General features: G+C 41.4%; 1 protein-coding gene across 6 annotated transcripts in view; it reads right to left on the bottom strand.

Moving 5' to 3' along the window:
- Positions 1 to 466: 466 nt before the first annotated feature.
- Positions 467 to 26627, bottom strand: part of MAP7D1 (MAP7 domain containing 1) — a 90501-nt gene continuing 64340 nt past the window's right edge. The window contains exons 4-18 of one of the 6 annotated variants that reach the window (XM_040424403.1): positions 23074 to 23237; positions 20280 to 20394; positions 19688 to 19798; positions 18454 to 18558; positions 18205 to 18344; positions 17893 to 18026; positions 17510 to 17820; positions 17200 to 17422; positions 15652 to 15844; positions 13804 to 13908; positions 10760 to 10804; positions 10558 to 10621; positions 10343 to 10442; positions 6995 to 7212; positions 467 to 987 (exon numbers count right to left, since the gene is read on the bottom strand). In XM_040424403.1, the coding sequence (XP_040280337.1) occupies positions 977 to 987; positions 6995 to 7212; positions 10343 to 10442; positions 10558 to 10621; positions 10760 to 10804; positions 13804 to 13908; positions 15652 to 15844; positions 17200 to 17422; positions 17510 to 17820; positions 17893 to 18026; positions 18205 to 18344; positions 18454 to 18558; positions 19688 to 19798; positions 20280 to 20394; positions 23074 to 23237 (2039 nt within the window). In that variant the 3' untranslated portion in view covers positions 467 to 976. Of the gene's footprint in view, positions 988 to 6994; positions 7213 to 10342; positions 10443 to 10557; positions 10622 to 10759; positions 10805 to 13803; positions 13909 to 15651; positions 15845 to 17199; positions 17423 to 17509; positions 17821 to 17892; positions 18027 to 18204; positions 18345 to 18435; positions 18559 to 19687; positions 19799 to 20279; positions 20395 to 23073; positions 23238 to 26627 lie in introns of all 6 variants that reach the window. The other 5 variants (XM_040424401.1, XM_040424402.1, XM_040424409.1 and 2 more) reach the window with 5 other exon arrangements.

Genomic DNA, 26627 nt, shown 5'->3' with positions numbered 1-26627 from the left:
TGAGCAGGAAGAATGTAAAGATTTTTTCTTATATATTAATACCAGTGTGGCCACGCTGGTCAGTGAGCAGGAAGAATGTAAAGATTTTTTCTCATATATTAATACATAGTTAATCTATAATAATTGTATTGCCCCACTACTATACAAGGGAGCAGTGCGGGCAGATGCCCGCCAGCTCCCACCACAACCCGTCTCCCTAATACAGCCCTGTAAAATGGCAGTTACACTTTAATGGAGGAACAAACAATCACACAAAGGATCGGATGTACAAAAAACATATTCTTATATAATAATCCTTTAGTCTCTTTCTAGAAGTTTCACTTGCCAATTTCTACCCACAAATATAGGGGTCCCAGAGGTAAAGGCATAATCAAACCGTCACATATTAGGCATGTAATAAGCAATGTAAATACCTCAATGTACCTCTTTACTGGAGATCAGCTATAAGTAATAATTCACAACTGTGGATGTAATACTGTGAGGTTTTATTTACAGAATTCACATACATCATTGTACCCAGCAGTCTCTTATTAAATAGCTACATAATTAGGAACACCAGCAAGCTCATCCACGCATTTCCAACCATGGCTGGGATATTCCACTGTAATGCTTTTTTTTTTCCCCCGTTTCTTCTTCTTGTATTGTATTGTGAGCCAAACCTTGTCAGTGTTGTTTTAATATAAGGTGCATGTTAAAAAGAAAAAAGAAAAAAAAAGAAAAATTATAATACCACTAAGACGTGTCCAGTATTTGTCAATGGTAGATAGATTGTGGCACTGGTAATCTCTCCTAGTTGTAACCGCCATTAATGTGGTTAACATTTTCCTTTCAGCTCGTTGGATTCACAGAGCCATCAACTGTGGAAACCATTTTGCTTTCAAGCAAACGGCAGAAAGATTAAAACATAATAACATCCGTCCCAAAGTTTCTGCTAGTTTCCCAATTTCCAGAAACCCAGACATGACGCTGTAGAATATTACAGGACTTCTGCAATGGAAAGAGAGAGCACACGGAGAGAATTAATATGATTTAAACCACCACATGGCACACAAAAGTAGTAGTCCTACAAAGAAAGACAGCAAGTCAAAGGATATGTTTATATGGCAATAAAGAAAGTACCACGGTTTCTATAGGACACAACTGCAAATCCAATTAGCTCCCATCAAGAAGGTCTCTAGATGGGCCAAATGTACAGATATACTGCTATAATACTATTCGACAAAAAAAAAAAAAAAAAAAAAAAAAAAAGCGCTACAGTATGCATGAATGGATCCATCCAAATGTAATAATGAAATTTCACACCCTGCAGCTGAATACAAGTTAGGCATGCACTTTCAGAAAAAGAAGAAAGAAAATGTATGCCTCAACTCTAAAGTCAAACATGGTGTGAGGGCACCTAAGGTGGTAAAACCAGAGCACATTACACAGAACAAAAGGAATTTTCTAGTGGATAGAACATGCATTATATTAAGATTCATAAATGGGCTTGCTTTGTCTGTTATTATAGGGAATCTGTCAGCTCCGTAACACACCCTAAACTAGAGTAAGCAGTGTATATCAGGGCTCCAGACTAAAAAAAAATATCAAGGAGCCATTGGCTCCTAACCTGAAAAATTTAGGAGCCAAATTTAAATTTTTAGTTGCCAAATTTAAAATACATATAATTACGGTATAATAAAAAAAAAAAAAACACACATGTCTTACCTAGGGTTGTCACGATACCCAAATTTTGACTTGATTTCGATACCATAAAAAAGTATTGCGATATTCAATACCACGTGAAAAAAATTAAACACCAAAAAAGCTGCGTGCATTCCACATTTTATGGAACGTCTGGACCATAATAGAACAGTCCGATCCTAATTTTTGTTGGGACAAGGTGACAAAAAAAACTGCAAATTGCACTTTTTCCTGTTATGGCATTCACCGCATAGGAGATATTTTTAAATAGTTCACACTTTTTCGGGCGTGGTGATATGTAATTTTTTTTTATTATTTATATATTTTATATGTAAAGGCAGTGATTTAAACGTAATATTTTGGCGTTTGTTTTTTTTAAAAACTTTTTATTTAATAACTATTTCCACCCTTAGGGGTAGAACCTGGGATCTTTCATCCCTTGTCCTATTCACCCTGATTGAGCTCTATTAGGGTGAATAGTGAATAGGACCTCACACTGTCCCTGCTGCTCTGTGCCCTGTGCACACAGCAGCAGGGAGCCAACTATGTCAGCCAGGGCTTCAATAGCATCCTGGCTGCCATGGTAAGCGATCGGAGCCCCAGGCTTACACTGCTGGGGCCCCGATCGGAACTGCCACTGCCACCAATGATAATACTTGGGGGGGGGGGGCATTGCACCACCAATGATTATAATACTTTGGGGGGGGGGGGTTTTGCGCCACCAATGATTATAATACTTTGGGGGGGGGGGGGGGGGGTTTGTGCCACCAATGATTCTAATTTATATTACTGTGGATGGGTACACTACAAGGGACATATTATAGGCAGCACATGGGATGCGCCTGAGCTCTGGGTATATGTGTGCATCAAAATCAGAAGTTGCCACCGGCGCTGACCAACACGGGTCTTGGTGTACACAGACAGGACACCTACGGGGCGAGGACCGAGCTTGGGCATCACATGGGTGACAGCCCATGTACTTTTCCACACTGGCACAGAAGCAGATGGCGGTATAGATTAACCCTATGTGTTCTGGGTCATGAGTAGAGACAGTATAGTACCAATGGACAGTGCATGGCGGAGAACCGCATATAAACATTGACGTACAAAGACGCCTGCACACAGACAGGGCACACGCATGCAGCATCCTGCTGTACACTGCGACCCCCGGGATAGCTGCCACTTATTACTGTGGCTGAATGAAATCCCAGTAAATCCCAGAACCCAAACAGTTTGGCAGCTGGGATGAATTGTGGAGGAGCCACCCTCGCTCTCCTTTGCCAGCACACGCGTGGTTAATGTATTTTTCATAAGGCCACACACGTACTGTGTACAGTAGACATAACTGCATACCCCGTAATGGCGTACGTATGCCAAATGTGACACATCCACCTCGTATCGTCGGCGCCGACGGTCATCCTCTTCATTGTCGGTGCATGCAACATTGGCGATAGGGAAATATACCGTAAGCGTCCCCGCAGTTGGAGAAGGAGGCGATCCCTCCCCCCTGTACTGCTGCTGCCACAATGGGCTGATAGCAGGGAGGAGGAGGGGAGGGACTATGGCCACTGCGCCACCAATGAATATAGTTTATGCTTAATACAAACGCAGTCTGCGATGCGGGTGCCGGACATATCCCATACCCGGCACCCAGCCTCTATGACTGCGCGCTGCGATCCGCCGCTATTAACCCCCTAGGTGCCGCACCTGAGGGGTTAATAGCGGCGGATCGCAGCGCGCAGTTTTAGAGGCTGGGTGCTGGGTATGGGATATGTCCGGCACCCGCATCGCAGCCTGCGTTTGTATTAAGCATAAACTATATTCATTGGTGGCGCAGTGGCCATAGCCCCTCCCCTCCTCCTCCCTGCTATCAGCCCATTGTGGCAGCAGCAGTACAGGGGGGAGGGACCGCACCCTTCTCCCCTGTGTTGTTGAGAACATGGCATGCTCTGAGAGCAGCGCATGCCATGTCAGTTTGTGAAAACGGCAGAGCAGTGGCGGGTCTAGGCGCCAATGGCGACAAGACTACAAAGTCTTGTCGCCATTTAGCAATTCTATGTCGCATTTGCGACCATTTTGGTCGCCATCTGGAGCACTGTATATTGTAAGTGACACAGAGTCCGGTATATAATTTTTATCTTCGTATAATTACTTACATTCCGACGTTGTGCTGCCACAAACCAGCAGTAAAATGCACTAAGCCGACTCCCGTGCTCATGCACATAATGGAGAGGATGCAAGCGAATATGAAAATAAAAATTACATAAATCGGACGCTGCATGGCATCACTTACTCACACGGCTTACTGTCGTTTGGGGAATGTTTTGTTGCTGACAGATTCCCTTTAACACCTTAAGGAGCTTCCCATTTTTCACCTTAAGGACCAGGCCATTTTTTGCAAATCTGACGTGTCATTTTATGTGGTAATAACTTTAAAACGCTTTTACTTATCCAGGCCATTCTGAGACAGTTTTCTCGTCACATATTGTGCTTCATGATAGTGGTAAAATTGAGTCAAAAAATGTCATTTTTATTTATAAAATAAAATACCAAATTTACCAAAAATCTGGAAAAAGTAGCAAATTTCTATTTCTCTACTTTTATAATAGTAATAACTCCAAAAATAGTTATTACTTTACATTCCCCATATGTCTACTTCATGTTTGGATCATTTTGTGAATGCCAATTTTATTTTTGGGGACGTTAGAAGGCTTAGAAGAAAATCTTGAAATTTTTCAGAAAATTTCCAAAACCCACTTTTTAAGGACCAGTTCAGGTCTGAAGTCAGTTTGTGAAATGACCCCATTTTAGAAACTACACCCCTCAAGGTATTCAAAACTGATTTTAAAAACTTTGTTAACCCTTGAGGTGTTCCACAAGAATTAATGGAGATGAAATTTCAGAATTTCACTTTTTTGGCAGATTTTCCATTTTAATCAAATTCTTTTTGCAAACAAAGCAAGGGTTAACAGCCAAACAAAACTCAATATTTATTACCCCGATTCTGTAGTCTATAGAAACACCCCATATGTGGTTGTAAACTGCTGTACGGGCACACAGCATTGCGCAGAAGGAAAGGAACGCCATATGGTTTTTGGAAGGCAGATTTCACTGGAATAATTTTAAGCTGCCATGTCACATTTGAAGACCCCCTGATGCATCCCTACAGTAGAATCTCCAAAAAGGTTACCCAATTTTAGAAACTAAACATCAAGGTATTCAAAACTGATTTTACAAACTTTGTTAACCCTTTAGGTGATCCACAAGAATTATTGGAAAATGGAGATGAAATTTAAAAATTTCACTTTTTTGGCAGATTTTCAATTTTAATAAATTTTTCCAGTAACAAAGCAAGGGTTAACAGCCAAACACAACTCAATATTTATTACCCTGATTCTGTAGTAAACTACTGTACGGCCACACAGCAAGGCGCAGAAGGAAAGGAACGCCATATGGTTTTTGGAAGGCAGATTTCACTGAAATAATTTTAAGCTGCCATGTCACATTTGAAGACCCCCTGATGCACCCATACAGTAGAAACTCCCTAAAAATGACCCCATTTTGGAAACTACGGGATAATGTGGCAGTTTTGTTGGTACTATTTTAGGGTACATATGATTTTTGGTTGCACTATATTACACTTTTTGTGAGGCAAGGTAACAAAAAATAACTGTTTTGGCACAGTTTTTTTTTGTTATTTACAACATTCATCTGACAGGTTAGATCACGTGGTATTTTTATAGAGCAGGTTGTTACGGACGCGACAATACCAAATATTTTTTTTTAGTGTCTCCATATTCTAAAAGCCATAGTTTTTATAAATTTTGGGCGACTGTCTTATGTAGGGGCTCAATTTTTTCAGTATGAGATGTTTGATTGGTACTATTTTAGAGTGCATATGACTTTTTGATTGCTTGGTATTACACTTTTTGTGATGTAAGGTGACAAAAGATGGCTTTTTTGACACACTTTTTTTTATTTTTTTTACAGTGTCCATATGAGGGGTTAGGTCATGTGATATTTTTAAGCAGCAGGTTCTTATGGACATGGCAATACCTAATATGTATACTTTTTTAATTATTTAAGTTTTACACAATAATATTTTTGAAACAAACAAAAAAGTGTCTCCATAATCTGAGAGCCATAGTGTTTTTTTTGGGCGATTGTCTTAGGTAGGGTATCATTTTTTGCGGGATGAGATGACGGTTTGATTGGGGTGCATATGACTTTTTGATCGCTTGCTATTACACTTTTTGTGATGTAAGGTGACAAAAAATGGCTTGACACTTTTTTTTTTTTACACTGTTCACCTGAGGGGTTAGGTCATGTGGTATTTTTATAGAGCAGGTTGTTACGGTTGTGGCTATACCTTTTCTTTTTACATTTAACACAATAAAAGCATTTTTGAAACAAAATAAATAAAATCATGTTTTAGTGTCTCCATAGTCTGAGGCGATTGTCTTAGGTAGGGGCTCAATTTTTGCAGGATGAAGTGACTGTTAGATTGTTACTATTTTGGGGGCATACGCCTTTTTGATCGCTTGGTGATGCACTTTTAGTGATGTAAGGTGACACAAAAAAAGGCTTTTTTAGCACAGTTTTATTTTATTTTTCTGACGGTGTTCAGTTGAGGGGTTAGGTCATGTGATATTTTTATAGAGCTGGTCGATACGGAGCCGGCGATACCAAATATGTCTACTTTTCATTTTTTTCACAAATTGTTTTTACTTTATTTTGGGAAAAGGAAGTTGTTGTTTTTTAGACTTGAAACTTATAATTTTTTGGTGGCAAACTTTTTTTTTCACTTTATTATTTGTCCCACTCTGGAACTTCAACATTATAGGGTCTGATCCCTGTTTCAATGCAGCACAACACATCTGCATTGTGCTGTATTGAACTGATAGTGTCTTACACTGTAAGACGCTAACAGTTGCCCAGGAGACCCAGCCTGGGGTCTGGGCCTCCGTACATGCTGGGTCCCCAAGCCTTGGGACTGCCACGGCAACCATCGAGTCCCCGCCACAGCAGCACGGGGACCCGATGGATGATGTAGCGCAAACCTCCCATATGCCGCTGTCAGCGCTGACCGCGGCATATGAGGGGTTAATAAACCGGCATCGGCGTTATCACCGATGCTGGTTGATGCAGCAGGAATCCTGGGGCACTTAGTACCGGCCTTTTAGGACGAGCATTCTCGTCCTGGGTCCTTAACTTGTTAAAGAGCGCCATCCACCTTTAGCTGTAAGGAGTGACTGCTATGTGTTACACTGCCTGGGCTATGCTGTACATAAAACAGTGATGGCTATACCCTTACCTGTTATTTGAGAGGGCTGGACAGTTGACTTCTTTATAAAACCATCTTTGTCTGCAAAAGCAATAATGGGCTCTGCTGGAGGACTAACTTTATCTCCATTAGAACTGCTAATTTCAGAGAGTGTTATCACCTCCTCAAAGGCAGGGGACGATTCTTTAGAGGAGAAACCATTTTCATGCTTGGAGGGTGGCACCCCATTCACTATGTGTCCAGGTACCCTAAAGAAAATCAAATAATGAATATATTAGTTTGCATGGTATGGCTGTAATATACAAAAACAGCTAAAACTATATAAGCATATGTTAAGAGAAGACTTCACGCAATACCGTACACTGGGGTGTATACGTTACGTTATATATTTGTTGGGCGCACAATAGACAAACTTTATTTTTAAATTAAGATCTTTTCCACTAACAACAAAAAGGCGAAACTCAAGTAGAATCCCATCCCCCACTAAAGATTTTGATGTTGATGAGCACAGTGCCGTACATTGTATAGCAGCTGTGCTTAGTATTTCAGCCCAGGTCCATTCACTTGAAAAGGACTGAGCTGGGCCTAAGCCATGCGACCAATAAATATGACATCACTGACCTAGGAAGAGACCGCAATGCCTGTTCAAACAGCCAGTCGAGGGGGGTGCAGGAAGTTGGACCCCCATCAATCAGTTGTTAATAGCCTACACCAAAGATAGGCCATCTATATCAAAATCTCAGACAACCACTTTAAAATTGCAACTGCATATACCTATGTATTTTTTTCTCAGTTTTTTCTTGTTTTGAACTGCAAAGCAAAATGTGAACCTTAAGCCCTGAAAAAAACAGAACATCTCAGAAGTGACTGGGAGGAAGGAAAAGTGGGAATGTACGTGCCATTGTTCCACCACCACTGTAATTTTACTTACAGTATAGCCCAATTACTCATCCTGATTGGATGTGGGAACCAAGTGCCCTGTGTACACCTACCTCAAGAAATAAGAATAATCTGAAACAAGGGTCATGCTCAGACATTACAAAAACGACACAGATTTGTGGTGAATTCAGAGCATTCTTGTAATGCATCAGGGTGAAATCCACAGCAAAACCTGCATTAAACACAATTGGTTTTTGCTATGGATCTGCCACAGCTGAAAAAAAAATCTCTGCCATGTCTGGACTTAGGCCCCTTTCACACGGGCGAGTATTCCGCGCGGATGCGATGCGTGAGGTGAACGCATTGCACCCGCACTGAATACCAACCCATTCATTTCTATGGGGCTGTGCACACGAGCGGTGATTTTCACGCATCACTTGTGCGTTGCGTGAAAATCGCAGCACGCTCTATATTCTGCGTTTTTCACGCAACGCAGGCCCCATAGAAGTGAATGGGGTTGTGTGAAAATCGCAAGCATCCGCAAGCAAGTGCGGATGCGGTGCGATTTTCACGCATGGTTGCTAGGAGACGATTGGGATGGAGACCCGATCATTATTATTTCCCCTTATAACATGGTTATAAGGGAAAATAATAGCATTCTGAATACAGAATGCATAGTAAAATAGCGCTGGAGGGGTTAAAATAATAATAATAATAATTTAACTCACCTTAGTCCACTTGTTCGCGCTGCCGGCATCTCCTTCTGTCTCCTTTCTTCAGGACCTGGGTAAAGGACCTGTGGTGACATCACTCCGGTCATCACATGATCTTTTACCATGGTGAATCACCATGGTAAAAGATCATGTGACGTACCATGTGATGACCGGAGTGAAGTCATCAAAGGTCCTGTTCCTGTAATTAATGCTCACCACAGGTCCTATTCAACAAAGGAGACAGAAGGAGATGCCGGGCCGCGGTCAAGTGGACTAAGGTGAGTTAAATTATTTTTTTTAACCCCTCCAGCGCTGTTTTACTATGCATTCTGTATTCAGAATGCAATTATTTTCCCTTATAACCATGTTATAAGGGGAAATAATACAATCTACAGAACACCGATCCCAAGCCCGAACTTCTGTGAAGAAGTTCGGGTACCAAACATGCACGATTTTTCTCACGCATTACAATGTTTTGCACTTGCGCGGAAAAATCGCGGGTGTTCCCGCAACGCAGATGCACATTTTCCCTCAACGCCCGTGTGAAAGAGGCCTTAGAGTTTAGTCTTATAGCCTAAAGGTGCAGACACACCAATAATCGGCCAGATTATGAGTAACGACCATTCCTGCGAACGCTTGTTCCCGATTATCTGACCGTCTGAATGCTTATTCACCGGGTGATCCTGTAGCTTGTGCAGGCACCACAGAACATGGGTTCGCTATAGTGATCCCCCGTGCACCACAGAACATGGGTTCGCTATAGTGATCCCCCATCCTCATACAGTCAAAGAGATGCATGTAAGTGCGCGGGCTCCTTCACTGAACGAGTAACGCTTCCTTCCCGACAATCGGCCGCTCAGTCGGCCCGTGTAAATCCAACTAAAAGGTTACATGATTAGGGTTTAGCTACTGGCTGTTTGATATTGGGCTAGTCCTGAGGGAATTATCCTTGTGGCCCCCTGGTTTTCACCCTTTAACTGCTATTCAGGGATCTGGTCTTCGCTGCAGGTAAGTCACCAGGCCACTATCTCTTGGAATAGTCCTGGTGTAGTTGGAAGCTGACACACCGGAGGCAAAGCATACAGACAGAACTAATGGGGAATAGGGTACATGTGACACCAAGGCAAACAGACTGGATAAGATAAGGTCAAGCAAACGGAATACATACAAATCCATGAAACAGACAATAGGGAATTGCAAAAGGAACTTAGGTTAGAATCCAGACACAAAACAAGTACTAAAAAAAGACACAGCCAGAGCATTAGAATACAGACAAATCCATGGAACAGACACTGGGAGATGGCAAAAGGTCAGAATTCAGACAGAGAACAAGTACTGAACAAGACAAGATCAGGCACAGAGAATACATACAAATCCACGGAACAGACGCTTAGGTCCAAATTCAGACACAGAATCAGCAGACATAATCTAAACAGATGCAAATAGAACTTGTTGCAAAGCCAGGGGCAGGACACTCAAGTCAGAAAATAAATAGTAAAAAAAATGAACTCAGACAAACAGGTGCACACATACAGAGCCAGGGAAGGCTAACACAAGCAGTATAGAAATAAGGTGAGATACAAAGCACAATGACCCAAATTCACACCCACAAGAAGCCAACACCAGGATGCACGAAACAGTCGCAACATGCGTCACCATTGAACACAATGGGCCAAAATTCAAAACCCAGAAAAAGCTGGTGCCTGTGCGCACAGAACAATGGCAACAAGTGAACCTCCATGGTAACACTGGCCAGGAGCAAGTGGACAACTGTATTCGCACTTACCCCTGAGGTAAGTCAGGTGCTGCCATTTTGTCCTGTATTCTAACCACTTTCTTTTCTGGAAGCTCAATCTTCATTACTCCTTCTGATGATTCTGCTTCATCTGCAAACGCCATAGGAAATTTTAGTTAAAGTAGAAGAAAACGTTTGTTTTAACAGGCTCTTTATGGGAAAGATTCCTTACTGGGAGCAGATTCTTGTTCAGCCTCCTTTCCTACCTTTGCAGGGAGCAGATTCTTGTTTGGTCTCCTTTCCATTCACTACTTGTTTATCTTCTTTTTTCTGTAAGAAGCCAAAAGTTCACATTAGAAACCTTTACATCTAGTCCAGTTGTGTTTTATGGAACTATTACTTTCTCTAACAATACAGTATATCTTTTATATATTGGCCTGTTAGTTACCAGACCGGTGATGTGCTTACTTGAGCATCGGATTTCCGTGTCCTTTTCATTATCTCTTCAAGACGCTAAAATAAGCAAAGACGGAAAGAGAACAGTTAGAAAGAGAATACAGCTGTTTTAACATCATACACGAAGCCCAATATTAGAAATTATGTGTAAGTGATACTTTGGATTCACAGAACATCAAACATGTCATTTAAAAACATTTTAACTTTTTTTTTTAAGTTTATTTTTGTTTCATTTTATATAACAATTTAACAATGCAAAAATCCAGATTCCTTAATATATAATCTAGCAAAACAGACAGCATAATAAAATACATTAATCAAAGGCATTTACAGCAATAATAAATAATCCACTTTGTTTTGGGAGGTTTTCAAATTCCCGATTCAATAATAAGTCGCATTTAATCCGGATTATTTGTCACCTACATTAAATACATCCCCCCTCCCCATTTTAACTTTAAAAGAAAAAGGTTTGTGCTGAATGTAGACAGGATTTATTCTATGGGATCATTTACAGTAACATTTTACAGTAACTTTGACATAGTTTCCAATTCTAATCAACTAGAGCTAAGTAAATCAACATTACAACCTGAACACCCTGGGGGTAGACAACGCAACTACAATGGAGCCTGTGGGGAGGGTGGGGTAGTGCTGAACTACTACTTCTGCTTCCTGACCTAAAAAAAGCATTTTCCTGCATCCACCACTAGGGGGAGCACAGTGCATACAGAGTTTACACTGCGTTCAATGGTAAGTGTACAAATTCCTGTGTTTAATAATATACTGTTTGAGAGGAGAAAGCAGATTTAGAGCTGCATGGTGAGAGTTATCTATGTATTTATGCCAGCTGTCTATTGTAAATACATTAAGAAATATTGGGTTCAGACGTTGTGCCATATTTATAAATCAACATGTTTTCAGATATAAAAGTCAGGTGAAAGTGTGACTTATTTAAAGATTCCGCCACAAATTAAAAAAAAATTGTACATTCGAAACCTCACTGGGTGACCCTTAAAAACTTTTGGTATGGGTTCAGATGATATCTGTGTATGCTCCTGCAAGTCAACAGAATATTTTCTGCAGATAGAAAATCTATTCTAAATAATAAAACACAATATTACATCTTGGGGCGGATTTACTAATATTGTCTACAATTTAGACTTCTTTCACACTAGCGTTCGACTGTTCCGGCAGTGGAACAGCCTGCCGGATCCGTACTAACGCTAGCACATGTGTGCCGCCGGAAATCCGGCCTGGCCCCATTCACTATAATGGGGATGGGCGGGAGATGCGGCCGCAGCATGGCAAACATGCCAAGAGGCAGCCAGACAAAAACTGCAATGTGCTGCTGTTCCCCTGCCGGAAACAGCCTGCCAGACAAGCCTAACGCTAGTATGAAAGAAGCCTTAGGCAGTGTAAGCTTAGACCAGACATTCTGAAAATGTGCGAGATTTATCACAGTGGCTGACGCTGGATGATACATCTGACAAACTTAGACTAGTTACAGACAAGTGATTTTTCGTTCTGACCTCTGCTACTGTGACATGATCGCATGGCATTATGCCAGCACAATTCAGCAATTTAAGGTCTGGCAGGGACACACAGCATCATAAATCATTATAATGCCTTGCAATCCTGTCAGAGCTCAGACTGGAAAATCACCCTGCCACATGAAGCGTGTTTCTTGGATTGAACTCGTTCATCTGTAACTAGTCTTAAGACTGTCTAGTCTAAGTTAATACCACCTGTTATATGCAAAATAACCGTGGAGCCCCAGTTATGGGTCTTCAACACAGTGAAAGACAGAAATCCCTCAAAGGAAGGAAAACCGAGCAAAGGGGTGTCCCCATTAGAGATCACCAGATCCACCATATTAAGTGGCCCCTATGTCAAGATCCTGCTCTTTTACAAGCTTTAAGGATGACGGGGAAGACCTAAGCCAGTTATCCATCCACAGACAGCTGTTTTGGGGTGTTGCCCCTCATCAGTGTGGAGTAGGATTCTGGCTAACCGGGAGCAATGCCTTGGAGACTACTTAAACAAAACAATGGCTGATCTTAGGGAGACCAGCTACAGAAAACACTGTGGAGCCTCCTTTAAGAGTCTCGACACAGCAATCCAAAGTGCAAAGCTCCCTGGGAAACTATGCACCCAAATTTTGGTGCGTTTTTTGGCACACATTGTCACATCTTAAGCCAGATCCCCGTGTCATCCGAGTTGCTAAAGGTCTCTAAAATAAGTACAAAATGTGGTGCAAGTTGTGTACACACCAGAATTTTGTCCCATTTTGATTAGTAAATTTCGCTTATTATTTCAGCCTACATTAAAAGGTGTTTTCTGACCGTTCAATACTGATGACAAGGGATGAGCGAACTTGTGTTTTTAAGTTCAATCTACAAGGTTCGAGTTATCTAAGAATTCCGTTATGGATTCCACAATAACGTCCGTAGTAGCTGAATCCATAACAGACTTCTTACATAACCCGAACCTTGTACGGCGAACTTGAAGCCACAAGTTCGCTTAACACTACTGATGACCTATCCTTAGGATAGGTCATCAGTACCTGATCAGCATGGGTTCAACATCTGGGTTCGATCAGCTGTTTGGGGAAATCGCCTCTCCACAGCTTACTAAGCATAGTACCGTACACTGCATGGCGGCTATGCTTGGTTTCGCAGCTCATTAACTTGAATGGGACTGAGCTGCACCTAGGTCATGTGACCGATAAACAAGCCGCAGTTTTCACAGGAGAGCCTCAGCCTTCTCAAACAGTTGATCGGTAGTCACAGAGGGTAGATCATCACTATAGGAAAAGTTGGAAAACCCCTTTAATGTCTTAACAGGGGTCAGCTATCATAAAAATGAAGGAAGCCCCCTACATTAAAGAATCTTCTAAACATTAATATTTTTTTCTTATATGGTAGTTTGGTCACAGCACAGAAGTGAGAAAACACAGAAATCCATTCTCTGAAGATGAGCTGTAAACTGTCAAACTTGCCAACAAAACCAAAAAATCTAAAATAGAAAAAATTGAGAAAGCCAACGGCATAGGTCAGTACCTTCTTCCGCTCCAGACGCTCCCGCTCTTCTTTCTGGAAGTGCTGTTCTCTCTCCAGTCTCTGCTTCTCTGCTTCTTCACGAGCTTTGGCTTCCGCTTCTTCTTTCTGCAAGTGTAAATGTTTCAAAAGGTAAATGCACACCAAAAACATCCCTAAGACTGTACGACACAGCGTTCCCAGCATGGCGAAGCTTCTCAATTGTTTCCATAGGATTGTGAACTCAGGACAAGGATTTCATTGGTTAGCATGATAAATCATGTGCACAAGTCTGGATGCTTATATATGATGCATTTTGCCACAAAACCACATGTTGGCTTTTTGGATGCAGTACATGGTAAAATTAATATGGTTAAATCAGCCAGATTGTAAAACATAATGTTATGGCTCATGCAGATGACCGTGTCCATACTGAAGTCCGCAAACCACAGATCCGCAAAATAAGGACACTTTCCATATTTTCCATTTCCATTTTTCTCACTACCATCTGTAGAAATGCATATTCTGGTCTACGGACAAGAATAGGACATGTTCTATAATTGGCGGAACAGACACACAGATGAGGACAGCACACAGGTGACACCCGTGTGCTATCCGTTTCTTGCGGCCCTTGAATGAATGAATGGGTCCATGTGCAATACACAAGAAATATATTTTGGACATGGATACAAAATACGGTTGTCTGCATGAGCTCTTAAACTAGGGCTCCATTTTGTTACATGGATAAGAAATTAAATGAACCTTTCTGGCACTACACATTTAAGGGCATGTTCAGACTACAAATTGAAATAATCATTCATAATCCAACTGACTGATTCTCTGTAGAAAAATCACAAAAAAGTACGGATACAACTGAACACAGGGATATATTCCCATGGGCCACAGTAGTACAGCAGCAGCCATACAATCCCTACACCAAACCCTATCAGAAACTGCATGGATTTATATGCCATGATATAGAAATGGTGCAGCTTTCTGCTGCTCCATTCTGACCTGTATGCATATAAACCTAAGGCCTCATGCACACGGCCATATCCGTATTTAGTTCACCCCTGAATAAAACAAACCCACAAAATACGGACACCGTCTGTGTGCATTCTGTATTCTTCTTCCTCCCATCAATAGAACAGGCTATTCACATTTGCAATGTGGACAAGAATAGGACCTGTTCTATAATATGTAGGACAGAAAAATGGATCTGCAAAAAACACTGATGAAGTGCATGACCCAATAGAAATTAATGGGATGAATACAGCTAGCACATATAAGAAAAATACTGGAGTGTGCCTGAAGCCTTACATCATATAATAAACCTTGATGTATTCAAAAGCTCAATATAGCATTTAAACACAAACCAAACTGGCTTCAGTCTAAACTTGCTGTACATATTCATTACAATAGACTGAAATGAAACCGATAAACCTCCGCATATTCATTGATCATAATGTGTCCTGTACAATAATATACAGATACAATCATTCTGATTAAGTATCTCCAGATAATATTTTCTCTTTATTAACAGACACCCATTTTATTTTTCAACCAAGTTGTCTCGGTGGATGATAAATAATGCCATGACAAACAGAATACGGTTGCACACACTGGAAACACTAGAGGGCAGCATAGGCCAATGCTTGTTGCAATTCTACATGAGCAGTAAATATATTTGCAAGGACTAGTACCTCATCTGCACTGTGTGATCTGCTATGGATCTGTCATATGACCAGGGAACAGGACATCCGGGTCTACAACTCCTCTGCAGGACTTATCTACATTTAACTATTTGGCATAAGAATATTCTTCCTGACAACCTGGATTTATCCAATCTTGTAGATTCTACTGTTATCTTACTTGTTTCTGCAGTCTCTCCAGCTCCTCTCGCTCAGCCCTGGCCTTTTCTTCAGCAGCCTTCCTCTGTTCTTCCTCTTCCTGTTGACGCCTCTCTTCCTCTGCTAGCCTTCTCTGCTCCTCCAGTTGCCGGGCTTCTGCCTCTCTCTGTAGTCTTTCCTCAGCCTCTCGAAGCGCTCGCTCTTCTCTTTCTTGTCTACAGTTGACAGAATTTTGCAGTTAATGGACATCCATGCTGCTACAGTAAGAGTAAAATTATACGAGCCAAATAAATATGCGGTAATTTTAGAACTTCCATACTTATGGGGTTTAGATTTCAGGTTAATGGATGGGTCACTGTAGTTTAGTAGCGTAGTCTACTGGGCACTCAGCTCTAGATTTTAACTTGTGTGGGTACTGGAAGACCATGAAGTACCAGGAAATTACAGAACCGAAATTACCTAAAGTACACTTTCCAAATGCAAATACGCACTTAAAGGGGTTTTGACCCTTCAGCAAATAGCATTTATATTGTAGAGGAAGTTTCCATGGTTACGACCACCCTGCAATCTATCAGCGTGGCCATGCATACTATAATACATTTTTTATTTTTTTTAAAAACACCAGCCTGTGTGAGCTCCCCTGGTCCCGGTCACCAGAGAAGCAGACATTTTTTCCTATAGTGTGCAAGCACAAGCACCACTGCTGGATTACAGGGTGGTGGTAACCATGGAAACGAGCAGTGTATAATGTGATGGAAAAATGAATCCAGCCAGCAAAGGAGGCAATATTCACAATCACAATACATTAGTAAGTAACTTTGTCTACATAATAAATGCCACTCACTGAAGTGACACAAGCCCTTTAACAAAAAGAGCCCAAGGGGCGGTACTCATCATTTGTAGAGCCCAGCGGCGCCCATTCTTTTGTGAGCCCCGCAGCTCCACTCACCTTGTACTCTTCTTGACGTGCTGACGTCACCCTGCCGCAGCAGTAACATCATCTAATGTGCGCGCCCATGCGATCTGAATTCCTGTGCTGGCATTAGCCTCAATAACTGAACTGCGCATGGTTAGAAAGCCCAATAGGAGGCCAACAGCGCCATATAAGCAGTTATATATATGCTCAATGGTAGTGACAAAAAGACCAGCAACATTTAAAACTTTAGCAAATGAAATGAATAGATTCAAGGATGCACGAGTCTGCATTCTGCAGGTTCTTATCACACCCTCTCATACAGTGAGTTTGCATATGCAGCACTAGCATATTTTTTTCCAGCCTTAAAGGGGAGCTTCTTGTAATATAGTAAATTGCTATTTACTGAAAAATAAAGGAAAAGCCTATATCTATATGTAGTAATGTAATTTCATGTTCTCACTTGCCGTGGAGGAGACAGATCCACCGTATCCAAGTATGGATATAAACATCTCTTACAATACCTCCATTTTAGGCTTTACTAACACAAGAATTGTTTCGCTGCATGTCGCAAACCACAGCACAACCACAAGTACTAGTATGTGACAATATAATCAGTAGCTGCCCCCCCACCCCAGAAAAGCTAATTATGTCCACCTTTGTTGTTCTTCTCTCTCTCTCCTCTCCTGTTCCTCTCGCTCTCTTTGCTCTCTGGCCTGTCGCCTCTTCTCGGCCAGTAGTCGGGCAGCTTCCTCTTTATCAGTTGTGCCAGCCATTGGCTTGCTTGGAGAGGGGGCAGGGGAAGGAGCATTCACTGCAGCAGAAATAGGCATGGGGGCTTGTGCAGGAGCAGTGACATTTGAAACTGTAGCAGTAGAGTCTAGAAAACAAAAGGACAGTTCCAATAAAACATTTACATGAAAACACATCTAAAATTCATGTAGTGTTGTAGTTGCAGCATACAAACCTATATTTGGTGCTGTGCTAGAAGAGGCACTTTCTGGTGCACCCTGTGCCTTTGCTGTTTCCTCTAGTTGAGGCACAGGGGATGGTTGTCTCTCTTTGTCAATCTTATGTTCTGCTTTCTTCTCTCTGACCTTGCCGGGGGTCTTTTCTTCCTTCTCTTTCTCTACCTTGGCTTTTGACTTGGGTGTCAACAGAGCACCCTTTGGAGAAGGCTGTTTTGGAGTTAGTGGTACTGATGGGCTAGGAAAGGGTGAAACTGGACGCCTGATAGGTGTAGATGGCGAGGACGGGCGATTTTTAAACTTCAAGCTGCTAAGAAGGACAAGCCATTACACACAGGCCAAGTAGATAGGAGTGTTCATTCTTCTTCAACTTTAAACTCACCTTCTGTCTGGTGTGGGAGATGCACGGCTTGTGGTGGCTGGAAGTGACTGGCGTTTCTTCATTATACGCTCCCTACTTAGTGCACTTCTTTCACGCTCATTTTCTCTATCTTTCTCCTTCTTTTCTTTCTTTTTCTAAGGATTACAAGGGTTTTCAATATTAGAAGAGACTACATAAATATTCCGCAGTTCTTGAGCTTTTAACAAATTAAGGGCAAATGATTTTATAGCGTCTTAATCGGCATAAGGGCTGATAAAATATTTAATATATGACTGTCTTGGTATTTTTAACTTGAAAGAAGATGCTACTCACTGGGGACGAATCAATCCTCTTTCTGGGTGTTACGTCAGGGCTGCCGGCTGTGGTCCTACGACGCTCAGAGCAGCGATGCTTTTGACTACTACATGATGTGAGAGGACTTGCAGAGGCAGAACGGGGACATACAAGGGAACCTGGTAACGATATAAAAGTATGCAAGTAAGAAGACAAAGAAAGATGATGGAACGCTGTATGGCTCCAGAAACACACCACTCAAACTCTTACTCAAATCTCTGCTGTTACCAGGGAGTGTTGCTGCACTGCGGCTCCGTGCCAGGAAGGACAAGGTGGGTGTCATCAGTCGGTCGACAATACTGCTCTCCCATGGGCTCAGCTGCAAGCTCCTGTCTGCCAAGAGATAAGCAGGTCAACGCTGCACATAAATGGAAACGGCAGCAGAGAATACATGGTAAAAGCAATCGTGACAGGTACTGATGAAAAGAAAAAAAATGCTGTATTTTCAATATCATCTGTATAAAAATACATCCATTGTAAAAGTCTTATTAAAAATATGGATTATTATCCTTTTTTTTATGTTTTACCCAGGTGAGCTGCAGAAAATTTAAATATTTAAAGAATATATATTGAGTGGATATTAACAAATGTAAATACAACACTTTTTTGTGCAAATGGCAAAACTTGCTACAAAAACACTGAATGCAAATCTACCAATTTCTTGAAACTTGCCCACCCTTCTCTTATGGCACAACACTCTAAAGAATCTATGTATTATCAGTGTATCAGCTTCAGTCATTTTATCTCAGCGTTAGGGCTCACGCACACGAACATATTTTTTTTTCCGTGTCCATTACTTATTTTTTGCAGCTTGTATGCGGAACCATTCACTTCAGTTTCGGTATGTAAGCATGTCCTATTCTTGTCCGTTTTACGGACAAGGATTGTTACAATGGATCCGCAAAAAAAAGGCGAATGCAACACAAACCTCACCTGTATTTTTTGCATTTCAGAGTTTTTTTTTCGGACCACAAAATACCCACGTTCGTGTGCATGAGCCATTACAAACAACATCTTCAGATCAGTAGTGCATATACTTGTAGGTTTACAAAGGAAAGGACAGGCCAGCAACTTCACTGTTCCACAATTTCCTCCTCTGCGATCCGCCCTGGAAATATCTGAGAGGCCAAATCTGGCGACTAGCTACATTCCAGAGAAACAGAAAGTAATTCTGAGCTTCAAGAGTCTTTGAGCAGCAGTTTATATACTGTCTTTTTCATTTTGTGTACACGGACCGACCATTCAGAGACCTCTCCCTCAAATGTCTGCCCAGCCTAAAGCAGATGTTGTCCTGCAACTTCTTTGTGATCTTCCAGGAAGAAACCTCTAATTTATACCGCACTGTAAATCCCAAGGCATGCTGATGTATAAGATGTCAGAGTTATGCAAGCTCTGCTTTTCCGCTACACAGACGAGGGTGAGCCGACACTGGATATAATTAGAAAACGTCCACAACACTTACTTCTGTTTGGCGAGTTCCACAAGGTAGCAGAGGACTTAGATAATCGCTTGTTGATTATTGAGTCTACATGCCTGGGAAGATTTACTGCAGACACTGAGCATCTATTTACAGCTAAAATTTAAGAGAAACAAGAAAAGCACAGCACAGTACAATAAGTATCTGATTATTATATAAATGTATAGCAATTTAGCCCCAGGAGTGAAACATATCACACCAGAGGTGTGCTGGCCCCTAGATATTACATAGCTGTCTGCCAAAGCTCTGAATTCAGCCTCCCTTATTAACATGCATCTAAGGCTCAACTCAAAGTGATATATATAATTTTTTTTATTAAAATAGAGGATAAGCAGCTTCCAGAGAGCTCTGGCTCTGCTTATCTCCAGGAGAAACTATAAAATCCAACCTGTCCAACTTTTTTTTCTTTTACTTTCCTGGACATCAGACTTGGGAGAATGTCTGACAGTCCACAGAGACATTATATTGATGCTGGACCTTGTTAAATTGATGGGATCTGCCAACAGAAATCCAATGTGCATGCCAGCAATATATTCAAAGTATGAGTTATAGACAATGCATGAGTGCTATCATTTACCTCCTTTTTGTCCTGGAGAGTTCTGATTCAAAGCACCAGCCCAAGACCATCGTTGCTGACGGATCTCTGCCCAGGTCTTCTTTGTAGCACGGTTGACTGCTGCCTCATATTTCTCCTAAGAATTGAAAATATAATATAGTCACAAACACACACAAAAGATGGAGTTGATTTCATGTAAATTTGATAAATACTTGGGTTACCCGTTCCAATGAAGACTTCTGGAACATGTGGAAGAAAAGCAAACTTTTTATACAGGGCTTTGGAATATTGAACAGTTATTTTTTTCAGGGCCTTCTGAAACAGTTTCAGCAACTGCGCACTGAGTTTGATTTGCCTTCCAATCATTTTTATAAGTATTTGCAGTTAAGACATGCAATAGACGCTCAATCCAAGGTACTGTCGTTAAAGTATACATCTCACCAGACACTGAATTTGGTGGCGGCAGCTGGAACTGCAAGGGGGGCCATTTCGAGAACTTACCAGGCTGTGCATGGTGAATTGTTGAAGGCCTTTCCTCTCAGGGTGACGGCACAATGGGAAAAAGATGTTGGGACTATTACTGATGCTCAGTGGGAGGACCCCAAGCCTGTCCTTGAGTAAAGCTGCTAGATTGTCCCAGTTGTTTCTTATCCATAGGGTGTATAAAACCCGAGTGTTACTGTATAAGATTGGGTATAGGGGAGACTCATGTTGCCCAAAATGTGAAGAGCAACTGGCAGACCTGATATATATGATGTGGGAATTCTGCGCAATACGGGAAATATTGGGCCAATGTGATTAAGTTGGTCAACAAAGTGTATAGTGCACATTTTTCCCTTAATCCAAAAATGTGCTTACTGGGTATCTTTGATTCTGATCAATTACAGACACCTATAGTTGTGGGAATCAACAGGATGCGATACCAGGCACGAAAGACATTAGCGGCCAAAAGGATACAACCATTGCCTCCTGTTATTACAGAATACATAGCGCATTTGAATATTATTATTAGATTAGAAAGGGTGATGTATCTAAAGCAAAACTGTCTATCTAAATTTGAGGCTATATGGGGCCCCTGGATTGATCATTCTGGAGTCTGCAACCCATGGCTAGCGCTTACTATGGGGCTTATACATTGATAGATGGAATGTAATCAGACCACCGCAGTATTGTAGCCACTGACAGCTGTCTAATGGAGTGTGTTGTTAAATGAGCCTTGTAGAACTTTTATAGATCAAAATTATGAGCAAGAAGTTATTGTCATGTCAAGACTCTGTCCAAGAGAGTTCAATGATATGAGGACACTGTGTACATGATTTGTTTGTTGTTACTTGACAAAGTAAAAAAAAAAAGGGGTTATCCAGTAAAAAGTATTGATGACCTATTATCGGGATAGGTACATGGCCTAGGCGCAGCTCAGCCCCCTAGAAGTAAAATGGGGCTGAGCTGCAATACCAATCACAGCCTCTATACAATGTACGGCGCTGTCCTTGGAAAGCTGCTGGGGTCCTCAGCGCTCATCACAGCACCGGGCGAGTGTGGCGGCTTCCTAAAGCAGCTGATCTGTACAGGGAACTTTTCGGTAGCCATGATCCTTATCACCACAGTCAGAATTACAACCCCTTGATATGTAATGACTGTCTCATTACATATTCAACTATTTTATGCAACTTCCCTTTTGCCATCGTTAGGTCTGATTTTATAAGCATTTATACATTTCTTTTGGCTGTAAAATTGTCAAAACAGGTCAGAAACTTCCTCCAAAGTACTGTAAACTCTCACCCATTTATTATAAGGAAATCCACGGCAAGTCCTTAGCACATGCTAGACTGCACGGACGTCTTCCCTACAAGTAATGTCAATGCTGAATGGTTACTGATTCTCCAAAGCAATCACATTGTTATCTGTAATTTCAGGTTTATGACAGTCTAGCTACATGTTGGGTGTATGAAGACAAATGGCAATAAGGGCAACGTTGCTCCTTCCTATAGTCCTAACTTTAACAGTCATTTATGGCAGACATGCGCTAAATAAGTAGGAAGGGTTATGCAAGACAAAAGGACTCATCTAAAATGATACATATATGCGAATATATAAACAGGCAGTCTGTAGTCTAGATCTCATTCGCAGGCTACACACTGTCATTAACTGCAGTTTGTAGTAAACTGATGCATTTTCTAGAACACTGTAGAATTGAAATTTCTGTAGCAGTAATTATTAAAAGTGCATCTCTTTGATCACTAGAGAGGGTCCCTAGTGATAACACTAGAACCGATAGCTTTCAGTAGTAATAGTAATTTAGGTGTTCTAATAGAAATGACAATCATATTCCAAATAAATATATTAGTGAGCATTAATATAGGCGAGTTCATGGGTGCCAGGTGTAGGACCCCCGCAGATGAGGTATTGATGGCTTACTGACCTACCCTGAGGATAGGTCATCAATAGGGATGAGCGAATGGACTTCGGATGGTACATCCAAAGTCAATTCACTAAAATGTTTGTTGTAATACTGTACCGAGTTTGGTACCAAGGTTTTTTACAGTAATAATTAATTCTCAAAGTTATTACATAAAGTCTCGCGCAAAGTGATAACTTCAGCTCATCAGAGCCAATACATTCTAATACTGTATGGAGCGGGAACTCCGTACAGTATTACAACTAAGTTTTTAGCGAATCGACTTCAGATGTACCATCCGAAGTCGATTCGCTCATCCCTAGTCATCAATATAAACAGGCTGCACAACCACTTTAGGCTAGGGAAAGAATTGCCTTTCATTGAGGAGCAGCCACCTGAATGCACACATCTTTGTACCTTATTTTTCTCATGCTTTAACCTTTGTCGTTCCTCCAGTATGACCCTCTTCCTCTCAGCCTTGAGCCTCTGCTCTTCCAGCCTCTTTCTCCTGTCTTGTATTTGTTTCTCTCTCAGTTGTTTCGCCTTTTCCTCTTTCTCAAGCCACACATTCTTCTTGGCAGCTGGAGGTTATTATAAAGTTGGGTTAGAGATCTTGTCGGGGGTGAATGACGAGGAAAATCAGTACTATAGCTAGCCAAAGGCAAAATATTATAACCTGGCTCCTGCCATGGCAGGACGGAAAGGAGTTCAAATTATCTGTTTTAATCCAAATCCATCAGCAGAATGCAGTCTGCTATATACAGCAGCATAATTTCTGATAAGTTTGCTTGAGAAGCTACTGGAAAAAGGAATTCCTGTGATTTGTTCTATACACTTTTATATGATACACATTACTATGTTACATACACTATTAGATATCCTACTGTTAATGCAATTCCTAGTATAGATTTGTAGGTTTGTCACTTTAATGGTGGAAGGATGTGCTATTAGTGGTCATCAGTTTTCACGAGTATTTTTCTTTTACGTGTACCTAAAATTGGTCGCAAGAACAGGTCATTCACACTGATGGGTAACAAAGGCGTGCATCAAGCAAAAAGCGTAATAATTCAGTCTGCACTGCATAGTACAGAGATGTCTCTACAAAGAGCCTCTTCTATACCTTCATCCTTTGGCATCTGCAGGGTGACATTGGGGACTGCAGAGATGCAGGGGGCACCGCCTTAAAGTTCTGCAGCTGGTTTAGATCAATTCTTATGGGCTGACATAAAAACATTATAAAGAATCTGATCAATATATCTAATCCGGCAAGCTCATAGACTGTGGAGGGATGCCAAAGAGCTGGCCTGTCCATCCTTCACCTAAACACTGGCTTGCCTATTGCAAAGCAGTGTGTCTGACGCTGCTTTTAAGAAACCTAAACTGTGCCATGAATAAGGTGGCATGTTAGCACAGCGGAGGGAAAACGGATTTAAATGGAATCTGTCAGCAGATTTGTACCTGGCTGACCTGTTACATGTTGGCAGCTGAAGACATCTGTGTTGGTCCCATGTTCATATGTACCAGCATTGCTGAGAAAAATGATGAATGATGAATTTTAAAATATGCAAATCAGCCTCTAGGAGTTACTACTAGAGGCTCTGCTCTCTCTGCAACTGCTGCGTCTTCTGCACTTTGACAGAGTCAGGTATGATGATGTTTTCCCTACCTGGCCCTGTCAATCAAAGTAGAGAGGGTGCAGCAGTTGCAGAGAGGGTGCAGCAGTTGCAGAGAGAGCAGAGCTTCTAGGAGAAATGACAACGTGCCCGTTGCTCCTAGAGGCTCATTTGCATATATTAAAACATAATTTTCTCAGCAATGCAGACACATATGAACATGGGGCGAACACAGATGCCTTCAGCTGCCAAGCGCACATGCAACAGGTCAGAAATATATAGAAAGATGATCAGCACTCAATTCACTCTGCGTCGGCCTGGGAAGGAGAAACTCCAGCAAACACAATGCAACGAATTCCCAGCGGACGCTTTGTCTGTTCAATTCATATAATCATTAAATTATCATGGGTATACATCCATAAAAAAAACGCGATTCGGCCCGTCCAGCCTTCATCAGCTGATGGACGTGCCGAAACGCGTCCTTTTATGGATGTATGTCAAATGAAGAAAAACAGAACTGGATTGTACATCCACAAGCTATGCTTTGATCAAATTAACCTAGCTTCTCAGCGCAATATTCAGTGTACTCCCCCCTATACTGCATGCTTATGCAAGAGGCATTAGTGTACATTTTGATCAAAAGGCATAAGCCCACTTACCGCATCAAGGTCGCTTCTTTGAGTGGGACCTACTCTAAACTTGGCACAGCGACTGGGCCCCACCTACCCACCAGCACAGCACCTTTTATGGTTGTATAACCATGATAATAAAATAATTATATGAATTGAACAGACAAAGCGTCTGGGAGTTAGTTACATCATGCAACAGGTCAGACAGTTTCCTAGGTACAAATCTGCTGACAGATGCCCTTTAATAATATAAAATGAAAGGTGCTAGGATTGCAGCACACACAAAAAAAAAATAGAGATTTTAATAAAACTGTGAACTTCTGAATAAAATCAACTTGTGAATCACAGATTACCATCTTCCTCACAGCAGCAAAAGATTACAGCTCATTGAGCTGGCAGAAAGGACAAGTTGCTACTTCATACTGTACCAGCTCAATGCCTTAATATTTCCAACATGAGTTACTAGTTATGACTAGTTACATAGAATAATCAAGGCAGACCCGCAGTGATAGCAGACAACATACAGACCACATGTAGGAGAAACAGTGGGTGGGCTTTTAGGGCTACGTGTACCTGAGGTACAACTAATGGGGAGGTATAAAGTACAGAAAATAAAGAATAAACAGTAAATCTTTAACAGAATTCTTATATAAAACTCGATTAGTTCACAAAGATGGAGTTTATTTCAATAGGTCCTAGAATATTATTTTCCATTTGTTACTTTTTATGTTGTACTTTCTATTTTTGTTCACCCATTATCATTGTTAGTCTCCGTTTCTTAAAGGGAATGTGTCCGCAGAAAATCACCTATGTAAGGCTACTTTCACACTTGAGTTGTGCTGTCAGGTTTTGAGATCCAGCACAAGGTCTCAAAACCACAGCACAACATTTCAGTTTTGTCTCCATTTATTGTCAATAGGGACAAAACGGAACAAACCAGAATGGAGTTCACCAGAATGCATTCCGTTCCGGTTGGTTGCGTTCCCATGCCGGACACAAAAACACTGCAAGCAGCGTTTTTATGTACAGCATGGGAAACTGAACATGCCGGATGCGGTACCAAAAACCATGCAAGTCAACGGTGACAGAATATGGTACAGTGTCCGGAAAAAAAGCTGATCTGGCGTCCATTGACTCACAATGGTTTTAGTGGCAGTTTCTTCATTTTCGCTATAATACAACCGGATCCATTCTGAATGGATGCAGCCGGTTGTATTATTAGAACGGAAGCGATTTGCTTATCTACTGCTTCCCTGTACAATGACCTCTACACAGGTCACAGAGCATGCCTACAAAGCTCTTCCATAGCCCCCTCCAGTCTATTGTGTCTGTGGACCATGGCGTCTGCAGTAGAGCATATGTCTAAATACTGCTAACAGCTCACACAAGATGGCTGCCCCCATAATCCTGCTCAGAAAATAATAATTCAATAACAAATTTTTAAAATCTACAATCAGAAAATAAAAACAGATTAGAAAAAGGGATATGTGTCACTATCTGGTCAGAAAAACTACAAGTGACATATTTCCTTTAAGCCCCACCTCCTACAAGTGATTTTTGGATAAAATATAAATTAGACACCGTTATTGTTCGCGTCTTTAATGGCTAGCTACGACAGAAGTTCACTAGGCCAGTTATGCCTCTCTTCTTGCTGGTCTGATCAAGTAATTGTACTCCACTTAGAGTCTCACCATACATCCTAAATATAACTCTGCGGGTTTGTTAAGAT

The sequence above is a fragment of the Bufo bufo genome, chromosome 3 (assembly GCF_905171765.1).
Source record: "Bufo bufo chromosome 3, aBufBuf1.1, whole genome shotgun sequence".
Classification (NCBI taxonomy): Eukaryota; Metazoa; Chordata; class Amphibia; order Anura; family Bufonidae; genus Bufo; species Bufo bufo.
This window is presented reverse-complemented; position numbering and strand designations above follow the sequence as displayed.